This window comes from Dermacentor albipictus, chromosome 6 (assembly GCF_038994185.2).
Source record: "Dermacentor albipictus isolate Rhodes 1998 colony chromosome 6, USDA_Dalb.pri_finalv2, whole genome shotgun sequence".
NCBI classification, from domain to species: Eukaryota; Metazoa; Arthropoda; class Arachnida; order Ixodida; family Ixodidae; genus Dermacentor; species Dermacentor albipictus.
The window spans coordinates 462,441-486,639 of record NC_091826.1 but is presented as its reverse complement, the minus strand read 5'-3'; the positions used below and the strand labels follow the sequence as shown (position 1 = coordinate 486,639).

At 46.0% G+C, this 24,199-nt stretch overlaps 1 protein-coding gene across 15 annotated transcripts in view; it reads left to right on the top strand.

Annotated features, from left to right (window-relative positions):
- The window catches only part of LOC139060737 (transmembrane protein adipocyte-associated 1 homolog), a 274,253-nt gene that overhangs the window by 153,377 nt on the left and 96,677 nt on the right, over window positions 1-24,199 (top strand). For 13 of the 15 annotated variants that reach the window (XM_070539794.1, XM_070539785.1, XM_070539789.1 and 10 more), the window contains one exon: window positions 11,186-11,647. The exons of the other annotated variants lie outside the window; for them this stretch is intronic. In XM_070539794.1, coding sequence (XP_070395895.1) covers window positions 11,186-11,647 — 462 coding nt within the window. The remainder of the gene's footprint in view (window positions 1-11,185; window positions 11,648-24,199) is intronic. 15 annotated transcript variants of the gene reach the window in all.

The following is a 24,199-nucleotide window of genomic DNA, read 5'->3' as shown; positions in this document are numbered from 1 at the left end:
TACCGACCAGTAATACCGGGAATTATCGGGGATTTTGAATAATCTGGAAAAACTCATGCTTCTATTTGGTGCTTCTATCAGGGAAAATTAGCTGTAATTTTGTTGAAAGGTAACAAAAGTCACTAATGCTGATTTGCATAACAAACAGAGAGGGATTGTAACGAATCGTCTTTTGACGCCATGTCGTCGGTTGGAGGAGTTACCAGTGTACAGTCAATGGGCTCCCTTCAGTGGTCAGGCAGCGCAGCGATCGACTCAGCCGTCAGTGCCACTGTATCAGTTGCGTGAAACAATGAGGTGGTCACTGCTACGGAGGCATGCTTTTGCGGCGATTGTTTGAAACCTGTCGGTCGATCTAAATAGCGGTTTTAAGGCAATCAAAAACATCAAGGCCTATTTTGGACCACCGACACTTTAGAAAGGACGTCAAATTTACAACTATAACCGTGTATATTATGTCGAAGTAGTGAACAGCACGAACATCACAGACAGGTGCCTAAATTAAATTATGGTCTTTTAGGTGACAAAACCACAATTTGATTAGGAACACGCCGTGGTAAGGCACTCCGGCATAATTTGGACCAGCTGGGGTTCTTTAACGTTGACCTAAATCAAATTACACGTGTGTTTTGGTATTTTGGCCCCATCGAAATTTGGCCACCATGGCCGGGATTTGATCCCACTACCTCGTGCTTAGCAGGGCAACACCATAGCCACTAAGCAACCACCGTAGGTCGCGAAGTATTTCTCACAACAAAGCAAGCATGCTTACGACGTCGAACAGAAAGTGAGTTTACAAATCATTATTTTATGCCACTTAAGTGAGCAAATAGGGCCGTGAATGCCTCAAGCATATTCTGGTATTGTCGTTTGGGCTCAACCTTGAGGGGGCATTACCGCTGAAGCATGATAGAGAGCAATCAGTTGAGACTAAACAACGGGAAGACTGAACAAATATGCGCTAGCATGCACGAGAGAAATGCTAATTTTCAAATGCTCGACGTGTGCTGCAGTGTACTCCAGCCTTAGTTCTGTTTTAAGCATGAGAAAACATAGGCCCAGGCTTGGTTCTAGCATTCGCGTCTTGATCTTGGCGGAGGAAGAAGCACAGTGCATACAAAGCTCCAGCACGGAGCGCCTATGAAGCTAAACTTGACACGTAACAACCACTGCTCGTTTGTTTTGGAGCAAGACGAGCTAAACAACTTTGTAAACAAGATTTACAACAGCGGGAATAAGTTCACATGTTTTTATGCAGTTGACGCTCTATCGTGTATTTTTAGGAATGCCACTGTTGTTGTTTTTTTTCATTTCTTTTTTCTTTTTTTTTGCATTAACGTCTTAGTTCGTTTAACAGAAATTCGCAAAACTGACACGAACCAAAACGATCCACTTCAGCCACCGAGTTGCTTCCTTCGGCTTTGAAGGGAAGCGGTACAATTTGATGCCGACATCCCCTTTGCGGTTGTGACAATCAACGCAGCAGTATCTGTGCTTGTTCTTTTTACAAGCAGTAAAACGGCGCTAAACAACAGGACTTTTTGTTCACACTTCCCATGAAGGAGCTGCCAAGAGGCTGTGGCGAATCCATTGGAAAATTGTAAAAGCAGCCAGGCTTGAGTGCACCACGGACAATGGTGAAATGACGGTGGGGGCGTAGAGAAAGAAATACAACACGAGTGGACACTCCCACAGAGCCCAGCGGACTAATTGTCTGCAGTGCACCAAAGCCACCAGCGTTAATACCTGAACGACACTCCCGGTTTCGGCTTTGTGCTGTCTGTACAGTTTCTTTTTTTTTTTTTTAGCTTCTACAGCTTAACCACACGCGATCTTTCTGCGAAATCGTTTCATTATTAAAATTGATTGCAAATGATCTTTACAAGCCTTCATTGAATATGTTCCACGTGCAATTTCATAAAGACGCCTTGTGAAATGAGGAAATGTTTATTTTATTCTATATAAATGCTTGTTGCGGGCTTTTTGTGCATCCAACGTTGTGGCACCAGGTAAGCAACAGTAGTTCCCGTAGGAAGCTTCACCAGACGACGTCAGCTGAAAAAATTAATTTACAAGCAAATGTCAGTTGGGTATTAACATGCAAGAATAATGCATGTAGAAGCGAAATGTGCGATCGTGGTGAATGGGAGGCATTACCAACAAAAGCAGTTGGCTTTTACGTAGACGGCGTAGAAAATACCCGAGTCATCCAAAACAATGTCGTACATACCACGAAAACATTCTATTTCCAAGCATTCCCCTCTTCCTGGGCCTTATTTCCTGCACTTTAATAGCACGAATACACGGGCTGCTGCGCGTTTCCAGAAGTTGGCTACAACTTGCGCGATAGTATGCTACGAATACAGAGAGGTGGTCACAACACAGGCTCTCGACCAGACCATGCTGGATGCTTGCAGAATTTCTTCTACTCACACTCAAGACAAATGCGTGGATGCCGTTCAGAACACAGAATTTTCGAGTTACCAGTTCCTGGCGTTTCAGCTCCTTGGCGTTATATTTTGTGTAACCTGCCAGCGCAAGCAACACGCTCCCTTGCTATCACTCTTGGCAATTACTCGTCGCATTTTCGACAAGCGTGAGTACGGAAAGAAGGCTTAAATTGTTGCGGAGCCATAAAAATTGTCACAATCTTGTTGCAGTAAGATTCAGTTTGCGCCTAACTAACTGTCACCATGGCAGAGCTGCTTTTTGCTGCGTCACGACAGGCATGGCGAGCGTGCCTCATGAGTAACAAAAAAGTACCGAAAATAGTTTTCAACAGTGTTCGACGTCAGAGAAAGCACCACAAACTTGACACTGTATTAAAGCGCCAAACTTAACTGCGCACCACGGTCGAGCTGCTTTTCGCTAACTGCGTCACAGCGCCAGGCACACCCACTGCGCTTGAATAGTACTCCCAAAAGTAACAAAATTAGTTACAATAATGTTGGGGGTCAAAGAAAGTGCCCAAATTTGTTCCACTAAGATTCAATACATGCAAAACTGCGTCACAGCACCCTGTGCAACTAGCGTGCCCAAAATCTACTGAAATAAGTTAAAATAATATTGGGGCTCATAGAAAGCATCGCAAACATCTCCCAGTATGCATCATTAATTCAAATTAACTGCACTACGATGGCTGCGCTGTATTTCTTTAACTGCATCACAAGTCTAGTCTAGGTGTCGAGTCGTAAGCCCAATTGCTTGAAATGCATCGCAGACTGTCGAACAAAATTTCTCGTTTTGCCGTAGTCCATTAGTGCAGTGGTGCCATGTTGAAGTTCAGAAGGAACGCAGGAATTCGCCGGGAGCCCACCAAACCATGAGATGTTCGTTCATTTGAGGGATCACTAGTCGTTTGTGCGCAGGCGTGAGTAAGAGTGGGTGTGAGAGAGAAAATCTAGGGGCTTTTGCTCCTTGAATACATGACGCTGCCTAGGCACTTAAGGAGGAGGTTTCTTAGCGCGTGTTGTATGCATTTGTCCCTTAGACATGCCGGCATTTTGGAGTGCAATCAAGTTTGTTTACGCTCTACCGCTGGCTTCCTTCACGATGAGGCTAGGGCATGGACGCCCCATTTGGTGACCGCTGTGTCTGAAGGGGCAATGTTCTGACTGGTGTATAAATCGCAGGTCGCTTTTTTCGTCGCGACAATAGCTTGGATCTCTTACAAGCACTGCTCCAGGAGGGCACATGTAACCGGCAAACGGAGGCATCAGGAGAGTACCTGAGGTTGTAATGAAGACAGGCGGTGCAGGATCTCTAGGGCACCCAAGGGGTAGTGGGGTAGTGGTAGTGGTAGTGGTGGTAGTAGTAGTGGTACTAGTGGTACTAGTGGTACTAGTGGTAGTAGTAGTAGTGGTAGTAGTAGTGGGGTAGTGGTAGTGTGACCAAGAATGGTCACATTCTGGTAGGGGCAAGGGCAAAGAAGAGCGTGAAATCTTGGAAGTGTACTTCATCAGTTTATTAGGAGATGACTGCGTTAGTACAACCTCGGTGCGCTTACAAGAAAAAGAATTTGAATTTCTAAGTCGCTCCCGATAGAAACGGCGCTGTCTTTTCATGCTATGTGATAAGTGATGATGCGGTTGCGCATGCTCTGCTGCCCTTGCTGGGACTACACCGATTCTAATAAACCATAGTTGATAGTCCAGTCGTTGTGTCGTGAACTTCTCCTCTGGTCCTTTGTGTTTTTGACTGGTTTTTTCCGTTCAAGTATGTACCAACTGGCCCAGATTTCAACCCTTCTACACGTAGGTGTCGGCGTCATTTGGTGTACTGGAGGCGCCGCCAATAATGCGAAATAATGACACGTTACAATTACTAAGAAACTTGATTAAATAAATATCAATACGTCCAGCCACCAACTTGTGATGCTAAGTTCAGCACCACCGCGCCCCGCAAATTCGTGTCAGAACGTTTTCTCTGAAGGCACGTAGCAAAGACTTTCTCAGCCTGCTGCCCTGGTGCTGGGTCAGTCATTGTCACCGGCGGCCTTTCAGCCATTTGCGTTCAACCACGTTTGCTAAGGTGCTCTGCTCTGCCTTCTAGATTTTCAATATATGCAGCCCAAGCTCTACTACAGTCGCTACTGCTCCCACAGAAACAGCTGTGATGTCATTTACAAGGTACATCGCTGTAAGGCACGAGAAAACTACGATCCACCATGACTGACTTAGCTCGCTGCTTCACCTACTTTACCGCGCCGGCAGCCAGCGTCTGAGCGTAAACAAACTCGATCCCACTCCGCAATGCCGGCACGCCTAGAGACAAAAGCCTACAACACCCGCTAAGAACCCTCCTCGATAGTACCTAGGCAGAGTCATATCAAGGAGCAAAAGCCCCCACATTTTCTCTCTCACGCCCTCTCTTACTCACGCATGCGCACAAACGATTGACAATCCCTCAAATGAACGTCTCGTCACCAAACCAGGCTAAATCCAAAAATAGCAATACAGGGTCACTGAACAGGCCAACGCTCAGATGCGCAGCCAGTCTCTTTCACTTCGGCGGTGTGTCTGATGAATAACACACACATCTGGCTCGTAATTTGCTGATTCGCCTGTAGCTAGGCAACAAAAGTAAGCTGCAAAGTTTAATTTAATTTACACGCAGATGTTTTTACTTTTGCAGCGAAAAAGCTTTTTAAAAAATGAAACAATTTCTGTTAACCTCATTTGACATTCTCCCCCTCTTTTTTTTTTCTTTTCGATGCTCTCGACAGCAAATGGTCGGCGTTAATACTAGCGTGACATATTTCCTATTGCCACTTTTCACCGGGGATCTCCTCTTGTTATATTTGTTTCTCTACTTCATTGCAGGGTGCCCATGACCGACTTTGGCTTAGCTGCACTACCATGCATTCCCATAGAGTCAATGTATAAAAACGTCTGAAATTTCGAACGGAACAGCCCTTTGCTGTCCGTTTTTCCTACTTTTTGCCATAACCGCAGGTCCGAAACGGCAATAATCAAAGCCACCCCTAACGCTGTTTTGATTACCTTGCTGCTGTGGTAAACGCTAGGTTTAGCTGCTTCAACATTCGCTATTAAGCTTCTTGCCATTCGACGGCGTGTTTTTTTATGCGGCGTGTTTTTGCGGCGTGTTTTATGCGGCGTGTTTTTTTTAAGCAGTGGCACTGACTCCATCTTTGTGGTCCTCGCGATTGGCTTCGAAGCTCCGAAAGCACAGCGCGTTTCAGAATGCCGGTTCCAAAAGTCTGCTTTGTCTCAAGACAGAAATTGTATGCGGTAAAGCATAACAAGCATGGAAAGGGGCAATTGCCATGGGACATGGTATCTATTCCTTAATTATACACGCGTCCAACCGCCATCTGTTGTCACATTACGAGCACCCATATGCCTAATAAGTGTACTGGTGGGCCTTTTCAGATGTGCCTGTGGCGATTGGAGCTCTTAATGGCAGTAAAAGACATGTATTCCTTTCTTTTAACTGCCCGATTTTACGGAAGTTTTTGTGGCCCCTAGTGAGTCCGAAAAAGCAGACAATGACTGTAAAACTGACCAAGAGGATGCTTCAAATTCGCGGTGGAACGAGGGTGAGAACACAACGAACCATCACATTGAGGAATGAACGGGAAAAAAAGCCTGCTGCCGCAACTTTCAAGGAGGTTGAGCTCAAAAAACAGTGTTGACTGACGCTGAGATGCAGGTGTCGCTCATCCAAACCAAAGTAAACTCTTTAAAGCAGTGAAACGCAACACTGAGGCGTTGTGTGCGGGCTGAGAGTATGTCGGGACAGTTGAGGTTGACACAGCAGCTGTTGAGAAAGGCTTTCACTTGCGACAAAGCGTGGGCCTCGTACCAATTTATTTATTTATTTAGCAAATACTGCTGGCCTGTATTACATGCCTTAGGCAGGAGTGGGGTACAGAAATAACAGGAACAAAGAAATCGTACATTGCAACAAAAGAAGCAAACAACGAGACTCGGCTGGAGTGCAAAACACAGTAGAATCAAAAAACAAAACACTCGATTCAAAGCAAATTGCATGTGTGCCCTATTGTTCACTCAGGGCTTGTAAAAACAAGTTCACCGTTTCCGAATGGACCACGTTTCCAGGCAGATCGTTCCATTGAACAATGGTGTGGGGAAAAAATCAGTATTTAAAAACATTTGTTTTGCACAAAATTGCGCCGACTTTTTTGGAATGATAGGAGCGCGTAGGGCGGTGGGTAAGGGGCTCAACTAGAATGCCTTCCTCTAGTTTTTTTTTTTATTATGATAATATAAGTAAAATAATATTAGTCGTTCGCGGTGACGTCGGATGTCCAACTGTTTGAGTCCTGCGGTGTGCAGCAGGGCTGTTGGGCTTATATTCCAGCTGTAACAATTAAATATGAACCTGACTGCCTTGCGTTGGACATTTTCTAGTTTCACTTTGTTACTTTCGGTCCAGGGATCCCAAACTGCCGCAGCATATTCTAATAGCGGTCGTACATAGGTTTTATAGGCTAGGCTAAAAGCTTTATTTCTTGAGTAGATTGAGCTAGTGTTCTCCTCAAGTAATGCAGTTGTCTTAGGGCTTTTTTTTTCGATATACGAGATATGTGCATTCCATCGAAGATCAGAGGTTATGTGAATTCCTAAGTATTTAAAGGTATTTACGACTAAAAGAGGTTTGTTGGCTATGCAATATGTAAAACTTAAGGGATTCTTTTTCCGTGTGACAGTCATTGCTACGGTCTTTTTCAAATTCACAGTCATTTGCCATGTCGAGCACCAGTTTTCAATTGTAGATAGGGAATCGCTTAAAAGAAGTTGATCGTCAGGACTAGAAATTTCTTGATAAATTATACAATCATCAGCGAACAGTCCCAGTTTAACATGTATTTATTTATTTATTTATTCATACTGTCGATCCCATCAGGGATCATAACAGGAAGGGCATACATAGTTATCTTGCAGTGTAACAATAATAATTAGCGCAATAATAAGGTTAGACATATTAAACATGCAGTTAGCAGAGGCAGACAATGTAGTAGGCATAAAAGTAACGTTATACTCTGTAATAATGTTGATAAAAAAAGCAACAGGTAATCAAAGCCAGAAAATATACAAAGGTGAACAAAATGGTATGCATAAATTACACAATACATAGCATTAAATTTAAGAGTAACAAGGGGTAATGAGGTAGTCTGTCAAACATCAATGGTGGTAAGCAATAATTACAACAAGAAGAAGTAAACAATTTGCATAAATCAACAATAGTACTCAGTAATGGCAAGTAATACAGGTTATAAAAGTGAGGTATACACAAGAGGTAGTAATCCATAAGATACGGTTAAGGTGTCGTTAAAGAAATTGTGATTATGTACACAATCTAATGAAATAAAATGGCACAAAAATAGATGGTGACACAAGTACATCATAATTGCGAAACGCGCAATTCATTTTCGGCTAATGTCAAAAAAGTAGTTAACGATGGGCTGTCTGTAATATTAGGGTCCAGCTTGTTCCATTCACGTGTCATTAAAGGGAAAAACGAATGCTTATGGCTTTCCGTATGAAATGGGTGTTCGTTTAATGATAGTGAATGTTTATGTCGGGTGGGTCGTGTTTGTGCTAAAGATATGTATTTGGAACTGTCTATTTTCAATTCATTATGAATAAGTTGATACATAAATTTTAATCATGCAAGCTTGGCTCGTTTTTGTAAGGTCAGTATACCGGCCTGTTTTAGCAACTCTGTGGGTGAGTCTGTTAACCTATGTTTGTTGTAAATATATCTGAGTGCCTTCCTTTGAATTGCTTCTAGTTTGTTAATGAGTTCTTTGGTGAAAGGAAACCAAACAACGTTAGCATACTCTAATACAGATCTGACATATGTGTTATATGCTAGTAGTTTTGTGTATGGGGGTGCTAGTCTAAGACGTCTGTTCAGGAAAAACAATTTTTTTTGTGCGGTCGACGTAACGTTGTTAACATGGCGCTCCCAATGTATGTTTTCAGCAATGTCGTTAATGAACACTAGAAAGAAAAGGGACCTAGGACAGAGCCCTGCGGAATACCGGAATCCACTGGGACCGCATCAGAAAGGACACCGGGCCTCTTCGATTTTCGGAGTTCTGGCCGCCCGCTGGCAGCCAGATGGCAGCCAGCTAGTTCTGGTTCTGACAGGAAGTCACGTGGGCTGGGATCCCAAGACAACCCGAACCTGCCCGAAGTTTGCAAAATCGAACGCCGGTACAGCTGGCCAAATGTAAACATGCTACCAGCATGGCAGCGCACGGCGAGGCCGGCGCGCGCTCGGCGTAGTCGGCCCATTTATGTGTTGTCAGCTTGAAAATATATAGTTGCATTCAGGGATATGATCACTTTCGCGCGACTCGGCGCAGGACGCGTACTCGGCCAACCTCGCCTTGCGCAGCGCAACAGATGGCCTCCGACGCGGCGGATGACAAGACGAGAAATCGTGATGTATACTCGAAAGCGATGGCTGGAGGATCCCTGCTCGCAGCAATCACATCGACCACCGGCGACATTGATGAGTTAGCTTGTGTCATCACAAGACATGAAAAAGCAGGTTATCGGGTACGTCTCATACGCATAAAATTTCGCGCTGACCTGCTTGGGCTTCGATTTCAGAAAGTTTGTTGCGGCTGGTGGTGCTTGTCATTTAAGGAGCTGGGGACGCGGCTGGCGCGTGAAAATGCACGTCGCCTGTGACCAGCGAAACGTTCCACACGAAAAACAGCATTGGTCGCAATCACGAGAGCAATAAGCCAATGTACGTGTGTCTAAATGTACAGAGTGCAATCAGTGTATTCTTAGATCAATGGCCTGCAGTTCAAACACATATCGGTTTCGAGCTGCCACCTAAGCACAGGACGGAGAGACAGAGCGAACACGGGCTAGCGGCAAAGCCTTCGCTAACTGCAAAGAAAGGAGAGATATACATACGCGAGATATGTCAAAAGGAACGCCACCAGAGAAATACGAAACGAAAATGTACCGCAATGTGTGAATGAGCGTCTACAACCTGCGTGGAACACTATGCAGATAACATGCACGCATGAGAGCGCGGCGCGCTGTTCACCGCCGCGAAGAAGCAATCAGGGGACACATACATATACACACACACAAAAGCTTCAAACGGTTCCCCACAACTCGTATCACACCGCTTCACGATGCGGAGCGGAGCGTTAGCACCTAAAAAGATAACGCTAGAAGTAAGGAAATCCGAAGATGACCGTAGACAGTTGGCTGAGCGAGGTAAATTTAAGTCCTCAAGCGCCCGCGTTGCAATCCGTGAAGTCCCTGTAAAGATGGCGGCGAGCGCCCATCCCCTCTTTTAGTCGTCTGCTAGCCAGAGAACTTCGTCCTGGCAGGTTCTGGCAGCCCGCAGGTAGCCAGAACCGTCCAGCGCGAGCAAAACGAACGCCCGACGGAAGTGCGTAGCGCGGTGGGCGGAGCAACCCGAGAAAAAACTAAGACTCTCTGGCTGGCTCTGGCAGCCCGCGGGTAGCCAGAAGTGGAAAATCGAAGAAGCCCACCATCGACAACTACACTTTGACGCCTGTGCGAAAGATAGGCTTCAATCCACGAGAGAAGGCAATCGTGTTTTAATATGGGTTTTAATTTTAACAATATCTTATGATGTGATACGCGGTCGAACGCCTTCTCGAAATCAAGAAAAATTATATCGACTTGACTTTGCCTATCTAATGCTGCTGCCAGGTCGTGGATAGTTGCAATCAGTTGAATAATAGTGGAAAGACCGTGACGGAACCCATGCTGTCGGTTATCGATAATGTGATTCTCCTCGAGAAAATTGGTTATGTGTTTACAGATGATGTGTTCTAGCAGCTTTACGGAAGTACACAGAAGAGAAATCGGCCTGTAGGAAGAAGGTGTTGGCGGGTTTCGTTCTTTAGGAATCGGAGTGATTTTTTCGAATTTCCAATCTGATGGCAACTCTGAGCGTTTTAGCGATTTATTAAAAAATAAGGTTAAGTACTTTGCACACCACTCAGCATAACGGACTAGAAAGTGTGGGGTATTTCATCGATACCTGGCGACTTCTTGGTGTCTATGTTGAGCAGAAGAGCTAACACGCCTTCCTCAGTTACACAAATGTCAGTGATCGGAGGTAAATCAACCATGGAATAGGACTATGGTGCGAAACCGTCGTCGTGTGTGAATACTGAACTGAAGTACTGGTTGAGCGCTTGTGCAATTTCTAACTTGTCGTGCGTAGACGCACTATCTGTAGAGAGGCCAAGAACCGATTTCTTGCGTGGCGCGAGATATCGCCAGAACTTGCTTGGAGATAAGACAAGAAAGTTTTTCATACGCACAGTATGGAAATAGTGTTTAGCCTTATTGATAGAGTCCCGTAATGACTGGCGTAGTGTGGAAATCTTATCGGCTGTGGTCTGTGAAAGACGTTTTGTATGCTGACGTCTTGCTTTTTTCAGTTTACGCCCCAGACGCGCAATGTCCTTTGTCATCCATGGATTGCTGCTGCGCACTATTTTCCGTTTTCTTGGCACATAATCAGTTATGCATCGGTGAACCAAGTTTTTGAAGAAAGCCCACATGTGCTCAACAGAAGAACTCTGTGATTCATACAAACCAGAAAATGAAGAAAACGAACTGTGTAGAGAGGGCACGGCACCTGGCTGACGAACAAGATGCTTAGGCCACCACTACTGCTCTTGCAGGTATTGCCGTGGATTTTCACCGCCACAACAACGAACAACGGACTACTGGCTTTCTTCCGAGTACCTCGTGGCAATGACACCGCGGACTGCACTATCTTTGATCAACGTTCCGCAAGTGTGACGTCATCACTCGACATCATACTTAAGGAGCCTCGATGCGACATTCGCTTCAGAGGGCACGGCACCTGGCTGACGAACAAGATGCTTAAGCCACCACTACTGCTCTTGCAGGTATTGCCGTGGATTTTCACCGCCACAACAACGAACAACGGACTACTGGCTTTCTTCCGAGTACCTCGTGGCAATGACACCGCGGACTGCACTATCTTTGATCAACGTTCCGCAAGTGTGACGTCATCACTCGACATCGTACTTAAGGAGCCTCGATGCGACATTCGCTTCAGAGGGCACGGCACCTGGCTGACGAACAAGATGCTTAAGCCACCACTACTGCTCTTGCAGGCAAGTGCTATGGACAATGTAGTTGTTTACCGTAGCGACAACCGCTTTTTGATAGTCTTGCCGTGCCCTCGCAAGTGTTGTGATATTTTGTATGACTGCTGGTCAATGCTTCTCTTGTTGCTTATGGCGGGAGATGTTGAGGAGAATCCCGGACCCAAGGTAAACGAAATGCTAGAAGAAATTATTCGCAATCAGACTGCGTTCGCTCGTAAGATGGATGACATTAAAAGTGAAATTGTCACATTGAGCGCAAAGACAGACAGGATACAGAGCCTTTTTGATGCAGTTGATACAATGAACAGCAGGATTGGGCGTTTAGAAAGTATAGTTCATGAACAGGCTGCAAAGTTAGTCGATTACGAGACACAGGCCGGCGTAATAATTTGTTAGTCTTTGGCGTCACTGAAACGGGGACTGACTATGGAGCAGAAACAGAGTCAAAACTAAAAGAACTTGTTTTGGAGAATATATTTCAAAAAACTATGGGTGTACAGGTTCACACAGTTGAGCGAATTCATCGCCTTGGTAAACCCCAACCAACAAAATGTAGACCAGTTATTCTTAGGTTTTACGATATCAGAGAAAAGGAAAGGTTGATGAAAAAAGGTGCTAAATTAAAAGGTACTGCTTGGCGTATTAGCTCTGACTATGCCAAAGAAACATTAGATATACGCAGAAAACTATGGGAAAGCGCAGCCGCAGACAGGGCCAAGAAGGCAAAGGTCCTGCTCGTTCATGATAAACTTCGCATAAACAACGATACATATTTTTGGGATCACAACCGCAATGAACGCTGCCTGCTGTCTAAAAGCTTAGGGCATAGGGCTGATAACAGACAACAGCACAGGTCAGATCGGCCAAGTGGCACTGATGATCCTGATACCATAGGCAACACCTCGGGCTCGTCATCACAGATATAGCTACGCATTTTAAGTTTGAACGCGCGAAGTATTGTCAATAAGACTACACAATTAGAATATCTGCTCCTTTCACAAAGCCCACATGTTGTGGTAATAACAGAAACGTGCTTACATAAAAGTATATCTGATGACTGTATTGTTCCTCCCGGCTATCGAATGTTTAGGAAAGACAGGGACACGCGTGGTGGGGGCGTTTGTATCGTAGTAAAAAACTCTGTATCTGCTGTATTGATTGATTGCGATGTTCCTGAAACGGTTTGGTGCAAGATTACATTTCATGGTATTACCTAAATTGTTGGCGCAGTGTATCGCGCACCTTCTGCCTCGCCTGGGTTGCTGGAAGACCTAAACACTTTCCTACGTGCAAATGTCAAAGCAGACGCGAGATTAATAATGACCGGCGATTTTAATCTTCATAACATAGATTGGCAAAACCCATGCACTATTGGCTCCGATTCATCTAGAATAGAGAAGCTATTGGAACTCATGTTCATATATAATCTAAACCAAATTGTTCAAGAAGATTCTTGACTACCTGGATTCTGCATTTACTGACTTTGAAATTGATTTCCATACTAAAACAGTAGAAGAGTTGGGGCAGAACTTTAAGGTAATTGTACAACACTGCGAGGACACCTATATCCCTAAACGCGTAAAGAAGACAAAGCACCGAAGCCCCTGGATGACCAGGAACATAATTCATATGAAAAGAAAAATAAAAAGGCTACGTAAAAGCAAAAATAAATCTACTCAGGTTTCGCGACTTCGAGCTGAGATGAAGCAAGCCCTGCACGATTCTAAAAAAAAATTCTTCAGTGACACGCTTAGCCGCTTCCTCACAACATCACCGCAAAAGTTTTGGCGATATTTCAGTGATAGAAAGGAAGAGGTACAGGAAATCAGGAAAGAAGATCAAGTTCTGATAAACAAAAAAGATATTGTAGAGCACTTTAATCACTTCTTTCAGTCCGTGTTCACCACGAACGATGATGACGTCGATGTTAGTTCTGAAAGCACAGAGCCAAGCCAAGTGGAGGACATCATAATTGCACAGGAGGGCATATTTCAGCAGCTCTTGAATTTGATTGAATTTGATTGAAGCTGATTTACAAACTGGAATTAACCGGCCTTAATGCCACTATAATAAAGTGGATTAAAGCTTACTTAACGAATCGCAACCAGGTGGTCAGAATGGATGGTCATGTCTCCGGCTCACTGGCAGTACTCTCGGGAGTCCCGCAGGGATCTGGCTCTTGAATTTAGATGCAAAAAAAAAGCGTGTGGACCCGATGACATAGCGACCCAGTTTCTTCAAAGATATGCTGAATGGGCGTCGCGTTACTTGACCCTAATATTTCAAAAATCATTGCAAACTCATTCTGTACCCCAAGATTGGCGCAGTGCAATAGTTATCCGGTGTTTAAAGGTGGCAATCGAACAATAGTGAATAATTACCGGCCTATATCTCTTACATCCATTTCTTGTAAACTTCTTGAACACATAATAGCTAAGCATATCATTCGCCATTTAGAAAATAATTGTTTACTTTACCCATACCAGCATGGCTTCAGAACAGGCCTTTCCACTACCACACAACTCGTAGAGACAATTCATGATTTCGCAATGGCGATTGATGCCAGAGAGCAGATTGACGTAATCGCCGTAGATTTTGCCAAGGCTTTTGATAAGGTGCCACACAAGAAGCTGATTTACAAACTGGAATTAACCGGCCTTAATGCCACTATAATAAAGTGGATTAAAGCTTACTTAACGAATCGCAACCAGGTGGTCAGAATGGATGGTCATGTCTCCGGCTCACTGGCAGTACTCTCGGGAGTCCCGCAGGGATCTGTGCTGGGACCGCTTTTATTTTTGGTGTATATTAATGACATTACTACTGTGATGGAACCAGATGTACGTCTTAAACTGTTCGCGGATGACTGTTTATTTTATTCTACAGTACGAAGCACGGCTGACCAACTTAAGCTTAATAACTGCCTAAAGGTGTTAAGCGGATGGTGCAACAAATGGAGTATGGAAATAAATTATTCTAAATCAACATATACACATATTACCACACAAAAAAGGGGCCGTCTTTTGTTTCCATATACTATTGGTGACAAGTGTCTGATGAACACAAGTAAGTTTAAATACCTGGGAATAACGATAACAGAAAGCTTATCGTGGAGTATACATATAAATAATCTTTGTTCAAAAGCATACGGGAGGTTATATTTCTTGCGAAAAAAATTGGAGGGCGCTACATGCGATGTACGACTCGCCGCATACAAAACTTTTGTAAGGCCACTTCTTGAGTACGCGTCAGAGGTATGGAGCCCTCATCAAGGTTATTTGAAGAAACAAGTAGAGAAAATTCAGAGGTACGCGGTGCGCTTTATATGCTCCCGATATCGAAGGACTGATTCAGTCACAGAAATGCTCCGTTTTTCTAAACTGGACCTGCTAGAAATGCGTAGACAAAAACATCGATTGAAATTATTATTCCAAATACTTCAAGGCCAAATAAATATTAGGAAGGAAACATACATACTCGCACCTGGCAAACGGAGCTCCAGAACCAACCATAACCGGTCTATCCAAGCTTATACCACTCACATTAATACATTCAGGCACTCCTTCTTCCCCGACGTGATTGAAATGTGGAACAAGTTACCAATGTGTGTAGTGGAACATACTGATTTGTCCCAATTCAAAAAATCTCTGGATGACTATCTGTGCGAATGCGCCGCTTGATTTCGATGTATTCTGTGTTTGTGATTATTGCACATGTTCTTTTCTTTTATATGTATTTTTTCATAACCCTGTCTGTAAGGACCCTCGCAAGGGGGTTGACAGTATTGTTAAATAAATAAATAGCTCATCTAAAATATCGACGTCACTTGCACGTGAGAACAAGGGAATAACTATCTCTTTCTTCTGAAGCTTTGGTGTAGTGTGCAGTTCCAAGGTTAGATTTAGCATTTTGTGGTCTGATATTCCTTCTAAGACATCCACATGGGGGTTACGGCGTAGCAGGCTGGCGGTAACAAGGAAGAGGTCCAGAGTTGACTGTGAGCAATTTTGTACGCGGGTGGGCTCAGTGACTAGCTGAGTCAGATTATGCAAGAGCACCACATCGAGGAATGATTGACAGGCACTAGTTAAAGCCTCTGGAGTATCGGTTAACCAATTTATTGACGGAAAGTTGAAATCCCCTGTCAACAACAAGTTAGCAGAACGGATTTCATTTTGGCATAAGAATTCATTAAGCTTTTCTACGAATGTATTATTGGAGCTCGAGGGCCGATAAAATCCCCCAATTATTAAATGGAATTCCTCTAGGAATACTTTCACTATTACACTTTCTAGCCCGTCAATGTTTGGTAACCTTGACACTCGCAGAGATTCTTTGTATGTTATTGCGACGCCACCACCGCAACCATTTCTGTCACTCCGGAAAATATTATAACTACACGGTGTTACTTCACTGTCATAAATATCTGGATGTAACCACGTTTCCGTCACTACTACAACGTGAGGGTGATGTGCTAGGATAATGCTGTCTAAGTCAGTTAATTTGTTCGCTATATTTCGGGCATTGACATTGACGCACCGGAACGTCTTTTTAGGGCAATCATTTATTCATTGTGTTCGTTTTACACTGCGGCTTTCTTGAACAATTGGAACCCTTTTCATCAAAGTGCTGTCCCATCGAACCCTGTCATCATCTATCTTAATCTTATCGTATACAAGTTTCACTTTCCTGCCTTCATTTCTGTCCTCAGCTGCACTCGCCCAGAGGTTTTTTCTAATTGTTCTTGTAGCAGCGGAAAAATCATCAGACACAGAGATTTCGCTTCCCTTAAATTTATGAGAATATTTAAGTATATTCACTTTTTCGCAGTGATTGAACATTTTAAGAATTATTGGCCGAGATTTGTTTGCTTGTTTGCGCCCTAGCCTATGGATTCTTTCTATCGAGGAGACCTGTACGCCCAACTTGTCCTGAAATAGGTTCACCACTGTCTCAGAAAGTGTTGCCGAAGTTTCAGACACCTTTTCGCTAATACCAAGTAAGATAAGATTATTGCGGTGGCTTCTATCCTCAAGGTTGACCAGTTTCCTTTCAAGACTTTGGACAGTGCTTTCCAAACCGGCAATCTTAGAGCCTAATTCTTTTACAGTTGACATAGATTCTTCCACCTGTTTTAACTGAACTTCTATTGCACCCAACCGTTTTTGCATGGTTTTCTGCCCTTCGAGTAGCTGACGAAGCAGTTCCTCAGTAGTACCGGGCCCAGGGTTACACTCAACGTCCCCGCAGAGCGTGAGAAGAGCAACAAAAACATTCCGTAAGTGCGAAAATAATGTACACACATTGTGAGGGCACACCAGCTGGACGAAACAACGATCACTCGTTCGAATAGAACCATAATTGTTACTAACCTGCGTGAAAAGTAGGAATGGATTCATCGCAATGTTGTTGGACTGCCAGCCGGTGTGCCCACTGAAGGGATCCCAGACCGGGCTATTCCCTATGTAGAGTGAAGACGACGACGATGAAGGGGGCGCTGTCCAGCTGTCGGTGTCGACTTGATGCGGCAGTTCTTGTGCGCAGACTTCGTTCGAGTGAGCTGAGCAAACTCGACACACAGCTTCATTCGTTGCACTGGCCGTCTCTGTCGTTCCAAGTAGCAATACCTGCATGAAAAGCAGGAATGGATTCATCGCGATGTTGTTGGACTGCCAGCTGGTGTGCCCACTCTTGAGCTCTTGAGCTTGCTATCAGCTGATGAAAATAGCTTAGATCCCCTTCAGTCACAGCATCCACATTTGTGGATGCAACGTAGTTTTGCCATTTCTCTGCAGTGTGTGGGATTCTCACTTGTGCTCTTGGGACAAAGGAACGACAACACAGTAGTGCAGACAATCACAAGGGCATTTCTTGCACCTTTCATAGACTAATGCCTGCTAGCAGAGTTGCTATCCACAAAACATGCCGATTGGCGCGTGACAAATCGCGGAAGTCCAACTTGCTGCGACCGGGTAACGAGCGAATATGTTCGCCCCATGCTGGACACCAACGCCTGGTCATTCGCGCGTGCAGTCACGCGAACGGTGGCGCATTCGAACGAGGCCTCGCGAGACGGTCTCGCAGAAGCATGGATCGGTGCACGTGCGGAACGTCCGCGCCGCTTGCTGATCCCGAGCCAAAAAGAAAGAGCCTTCTCCTTTTGCGCCCAATTAATCCCCACCGTTAGAAAACGTTAGCAGAGCAACACTCGCGCCATCTCTTGCAGCTAGCACCAGGCCACGCAGTGAAGCGGGATTACAGGAGATGGGAGCAACGGGGGAAAACAACATATCAGGAGACGCATGAAAGTCACGCATCCCTACAAGTGATAGCAACAAACAGAGCGCTAACATTAAGCTTAGGGCCAATTGAACGTTCTGATAACCTAGATTACTTCAGTGGTTGCAGCACTGACCGGTTATATTCACAGCGTGAGCCCAATTCATTCTTCCTCCTCTTTTCTCAAGTGATGGCGCCCACGCACCTCGTTCAAACAATCAAATACAGCACGCGTCTAGCATAATCCCCCGGCGGCAGAAGCGACGTACTGGAGTGTCTAAATGTCATCACTAGGAGGGTGATACTGCTTCAGTCCTGTAATGTGCACAATGTCACTGGACTGGGAAGCAGATGGGCCGTTGGGGGCGATCACGTAGGTGACGGGAGTTATGACACGAAACACTCAGTATGAGCCTGTGTAACGAGATAGCGGTTTTTCTGACAGGCCGACCTGACCTGACGGAGACCATAAAAGCACCAAAAAACAGGGCGGGAAATGCACGTCTCGGTGTCGCGGGTCGTACAAATGCCTTTGACTCTTTTGGGATTTCAGAAGGCAGTCACAGGCAATTTCCCTTGCGTGCGCACCACGGGTGATGGTGGCAAGTGCATATTCACTGGTCGGTGCCGCGTGGACAGGGAGGGTTGTGTTGAGGGGTAGCGCTGGTTCTCGGCCGAACAAAAGGAAAAATAGGGAATAACCGGCTGTGTGGTGGCGCGAGGAATTATAAACAAATGTGACAAATGGTAGAGTGAGGTCCCAGTCAATGTGGTCTGAAGAGACATATTTCGCGAGCATGTTTGTGAGAGTGCGATGGAGACGATCTGTGAGGCCACTTGTTTGCCGATGGTATGATGTGGATAACTTGTGCCTCGTGGCACAAGACTGCAAATTGTCCGCAATGACTTTTGATAGGAATGTATAGCACGGTTTGTGAGAAGTTGTTGCGGAGCTCCATGCAATAAAATCACATTGCAGAGAAGGAAATCGGCGACATCTGTGGGGCAGCTTGTAGGAAGCGCTCGGGTGATGGCGTAGCGCGTGGCGTAATTCGTGACCACAGCAATCCACCTGTTCCCAGAGGTAGAAAGAGGAAAAGGGCCAAGTAAGTCCAAACCAACTCGAGGGAATGGTTCCGCGGGAATGTCGAGTGGTTGAAGGTACCCAGCAGGGAGCGTCGATGGTGTCTTGCGTCGCTGGTATATCTCACATGTAGCTACGTATCTTCAAATGGAGCTAGCAAGCCCTGGCCAAAAGAAGCGTCGGCGGATCCAGTCGTAGGTACGTGACACGCCCAAGTGACTGGCAGTAGGGAGGTCGTGAAGTTCCTGGAGAACAGCCGAGCGAAGGTCATTAGGAATCACAAGGAGTACTGCAGGGCTGTTGGGGTGAACATTGTGGCAGTAGAATACGCCATCTTGAAGTGTACATTAGCTAAGGGAACTGTCGGCAAGTGACGATTCCAGGCGGTCAATGATGATACGCAAGGACGGGTCACGGAGCTACTCGTTGGCAACATGGAGCAGTGTAAAAACAGAAAGAAGACGGGCGTTGGTGTCAGTATCAGACATAGAGGTCGCGTCTTCGACTGGGTAGCGAGAGAGGCGACCTGCGTCCTGGTGTTGGTGTCGCGACTTGTAAGTCGTTCTGTAGGGATTTTCTTGTAGTTGGAGGGCCCAACGGCTGAGCCGGCCCGTAGGGTCCTTGAGCGCCGAAAGCCAACAGAGTGCATGATGGTTTGTGATTACTGAGAAGGGCTTGCCGTATAAATATGGGCGGAACTTTGAAACAGCCCAGACGAGAGCAAGACATTTGCGCTCAGTAATGGAATTGTTGCACTCTGCAGTTGTGAGGAGCCGGCTAGCATAGGCTATAACATGGTCGTGTCCGCGTTGGTGTTGCGATAAGACGGCGCCGATGCCATAACTGCTGGTACGGTATGGACCTCTGTAGGTGCGGATGGGTCAAAGTGGGTCAAGACCGGTGGATCGGCGAGAATCGTAATAAGGCGTGAAAATGTGGCAGCCTGGGGGGAACCCCACGTAAAAGCTACGTCTTTCGTCAAAGTTCAGTGAATGGTCGAGCAATTGCTGTGAAATCTTTCACGAACCGTCAGAAATAGGAACAGAGTTCCACAAAACTTTGGATGTTTTTGGCAGACTGAGGTGCAGGAAAAGCCGTTACTGCTCGAACCTTCTCCGGGTCGGGTTGTACTCTGGAAACATCGACGAGACGGCCTAGCACTGTAATCTGTCGGAGCCCGAAGTAGCACTTCGATTAGTTTAATTGAAGGCCAGCCTTGCGGAAGACATCAAGGATAGCTGCGACATGCTCAAGGTGTGTCTCGAATGTAGGATAAAACACAAGGACGTCTTCGAGGTAACAAAAGCAAGTTGACCATTTGAAACCTTGAAGGAGTGAGTCAATCATCCGTTCGAACGTGGCGGGGGCATTGCATAAACCGAACGGCATAACTTTGAATTTGTAGAGGCCATCTGGAGTGACGAAAGCGGTCTTTTCTTGGTCTTGCTCATTGACGGAAATCTGCCACAAACCAGATCGAAGGTCGATTGACGAAAAGTATTTGGCACCGTGAAGACAATCAAGAGCGTCGTTGATTCGTGGTAAAGGGTAAACGTCCTTTTTAGTGATTCAGTTTAGGTGGCCGTAATCAACGCAGAAACACTGTGTGTGCCATCTTTCTTTTTGACTAGCACGACTGGCGACGCCCACGGACTCGACGAGGGCTCAACAATGCCTCTGCCGAGCATCTTGTTTACTTCCTGCTTAATAACTTGCCGCTCTGCCGCGGACACACAATACGGTCGGCGGTGAATGGGAACAGCATCATCAGTGTTTAACAAGGGACGTCTGACCAAGTGGTCGATTGTCAGTGTCAAATATGTTGCGGTAGGAAAGCAAAAGGCAATATAGGGCGGCTGCATGGTCAGGTGCGGGGTCTGGAGTGACCTTAGAACGTAATGGTCCATCGAGGTTCAAGGCATCCTGCGGGTAATCGGGAGGATCTGGAGACGCGTCGGCTGCAAAATTAGTGACGTGGTAATCTGTCACTGACCGAAGAGTGGCCACCGCTGTACCTTCAGGTAACACTTGCTTTGTCAAGCCAAAATTGATAACGGGGAGACACATCCGATTAGTGGCAAGGGTTACGAGGGAGTGTGGCACAGAGATGTCGCGCGCCAGGAGGACATCACGAATAGGTGCAACGACATAGTTGCCATCAGACACAGTTGCCGTTGAGACCAATTCGACAAAGGTTAGGGCTTTAGGAGATAAGCGAACAAACACTGTAGTGCAGAGGGTGTTTGGGTTTTGGGTGTTCGGGGCAAACGTCTGAAAGAAGGGGAAGCTCGAGGGACAGTGTACCAGTGGAACAGTCAATGAGGGCAGAATGCGTTGTCAGGAAGTCGAGTCTGAAAAGTAGGTCATGAGGGCAGCTGGTCGGCATAGTGAACAGGGCTGGAACTTGGCAGCCAGCAATTCCTATGCAAGCAGTGCACATATGCCTGACGGCAAAAGTGGCGCCATCGGCGACTCGTCCGGCTCGAGTGATGGCAGGTGTAAGAACTTTTTTAAGGCGACAACATAGGTTAGCGCTCATTATGGACACTTGGGCTCCAGTATCAATTAATGCCGTCAACGGAACACCGTCTGCGTCTACTTCAATTAGGTTCGTGTTGATGAGGAGCGTCAACGGAGGACTTAGATAGAACGAACGGGATGCGGCACTACCTCCAAGAGCTGCATGGCCTAGTTTTCTAGCCTAGTACTAATGCATGGCCTAGTTTTCCTTCTGTCAGTTTGGCGAGGAAAAGCGGCAAGGTTGGGGCGACGGTGATCGCACGGAGGAGCGGCTGTCAAGGGCATCAGAAGTAGGGTACAGATGGTAAGGTGAAAAACGGCGAGTGTCGGCGTATGGGCGAGGAGCAGGGAATGAGCTCCAGTATGGCGGCATCCAGGTGGTGCGGCAGTGGCGGGATACATGACCAACGCGGTGGCAGTGGAAGCAGATCAGTTTGTCGTCTGGGGTTCGCCATTGAACAGGATTGCGTGGTCTGGGAGCGAAATACTGGTCAATACAGGTTGTGGACATAGGAATGGTTGCTGAATCAGGTCGGGAGACAGAGCAGGCGGTAGTGAGTCCAAGGTTTGCAATTTCTTGCTGCACAACTGCTTGAATAACAGAAATAGTGTGGGCCGCTTGGTCAAAGGTACCGTTAAGGGGTTGTGGATGAAGGGGGTTCGTAATCGCCACTTCAATCTCACAGCTAACGATACGTGTGACATTCTCTTGAAATGGTTGTGTGGCGGTAAGAGCGGAGTAAGAGGCAGGGGTGTTTGAGAGCCGGGAAACTGCGGGACGATGCTGCGGCTTTTGGCTACCTCAAGACGGCGGCATTCTTTGGCAATGACGTCAATGGTAGAAATGTCGTTATAGACGAGCAAATTGAAGGCGTCATCCGCGATACCTTTTAGTATATGGCCCACCTTGTCAACCTCGGTGATGTGCTCGTCGACATTCCGGCAAAGTAAGCACTTCCTATATGTAGGAGACATACGATTCGGCCGATGACCGGACACAATTGGCAAGCTCTTTTCGCGCAGCCTGTTGGCGACCTGATGGGTTGCCAAATAGGTCGTGAAGCCTCTCTTTGAAGATGTCCCAGCTAGAGAGCTTGACCTCATGGGTGCGAAACCAGACATGCGGTGTCCCGTCCAGATAAAAGATCACATTGGCAAGCATGATGGTAGGGTTCCAGTGGTGGCTTTAGCTAACATGCTAATACATGCTGAGCCAGTCCTCAACGTCAATGCCATTTTGGGCGGAGAATGCCCCAGGATCACGGAGGCTAGGAACCATAACGTACGTTGTGGTTGGTGCCGCATGTCTAGGTGGCAACGAGGTGGTTCCATCGAAAGCCATGGCTGAGAAGACGACAGTGCGGCCACTTTGGAGCTCCGTGGTGAGAACAGGGGACGTTCCACCTCCACCACAATGTTACGCGAAGGACGAGTCAGTAAGATGAGCAGCTATTTACAGGTTATATTTCAGGGTGCCTGAAAACTGGAAATTCTCAGGGAATGTGAATAGTCTGGAAACACTCAGGGAACTTGTGCTTTTATCGGGAACAATTAACTGTAACCTTATTGAAATGGGACGAAAGTTGTGTTAATGATGGCTCCAGTAACAGAAACTGCAATGTATCGTCATTGACGCCGTGTCATCGGCATGAAGTATTGCCAGAGTAGTTAACGACCGATTTTTCGAACATGCCCTATAATTCGCATGGCTTTGTGGCACCACCACGTACTCCATATAGTCAATATATATTGCCCTGACTGCATGTCTCGAATGGCATTAATCAAAGCCACCACCACCGCCATTTTGATTATCTCGCCGCCTCAAACTGGCACTCTCGCACGCAGACCCGCTGGCAGCCGTAGCCATCACCACGGCAACGTTAGGCCTAGCTGCTTCTATGCTGCTTCTGAAAGAATTTGCTGTTGTCAGCAATGGCACCGACTCCGTCTTTATAATTCTCGTGATTGTCTTCGAAGCTCGCATAGCACAACACGTTGCATAATGCGTCTTGAAAGTGAGCTTTGCCTTAATACAACAGTGTTACATGGTGAAGGATAAGTGTGGGACGGGGCAATTCTTAAGGGACACAGTATGCATTCCTTAATTATACACGCGTGCACCCCATCTCCTGTCACAGTACGAGCGCCGATATGCCTAATGAGTGTACTGGCAGGCCGTAAAAGCTTTTTTTGGGCGTGCCTGTGGCAATTTTAGCTCTTGAGAGCAGTTAAAAACATGCATTCATTTCTTTCGGACTGCTCGATATTTCGGATGTTTTTGCGGCCCCTAGAGAGTGCAAAAAATCGGACAAAAATCGGACTGTACAACTGACCAAGACGATGCTTCAAATGATTCATGGGGTGAACGCGTGGCAGAAGGAGGATGAGAACAGAAATGACCGATGCAACGAGGATTCACGAGAAAGCAAGCGTGCCGCCGCCTCTTTGAAGGAGCTTGAGCTCAAGAAACAAAGTGTTGGCTGACACTGAGATGTAGGTCTCCCTCATTGAAACCAAAATAAACTCTTTAAAGCACTGAAACCCAACACTGAGATGTTGTGTATGGGCTGAGAGTATGTCTGGACAGTTGAGGTTGAATTTCTAGCTGCAGAGAGAATCTTAGTCATGACAAAGTTAGGGCCTCATACCGATAAGCTTGCTATCTGTTGATAGAA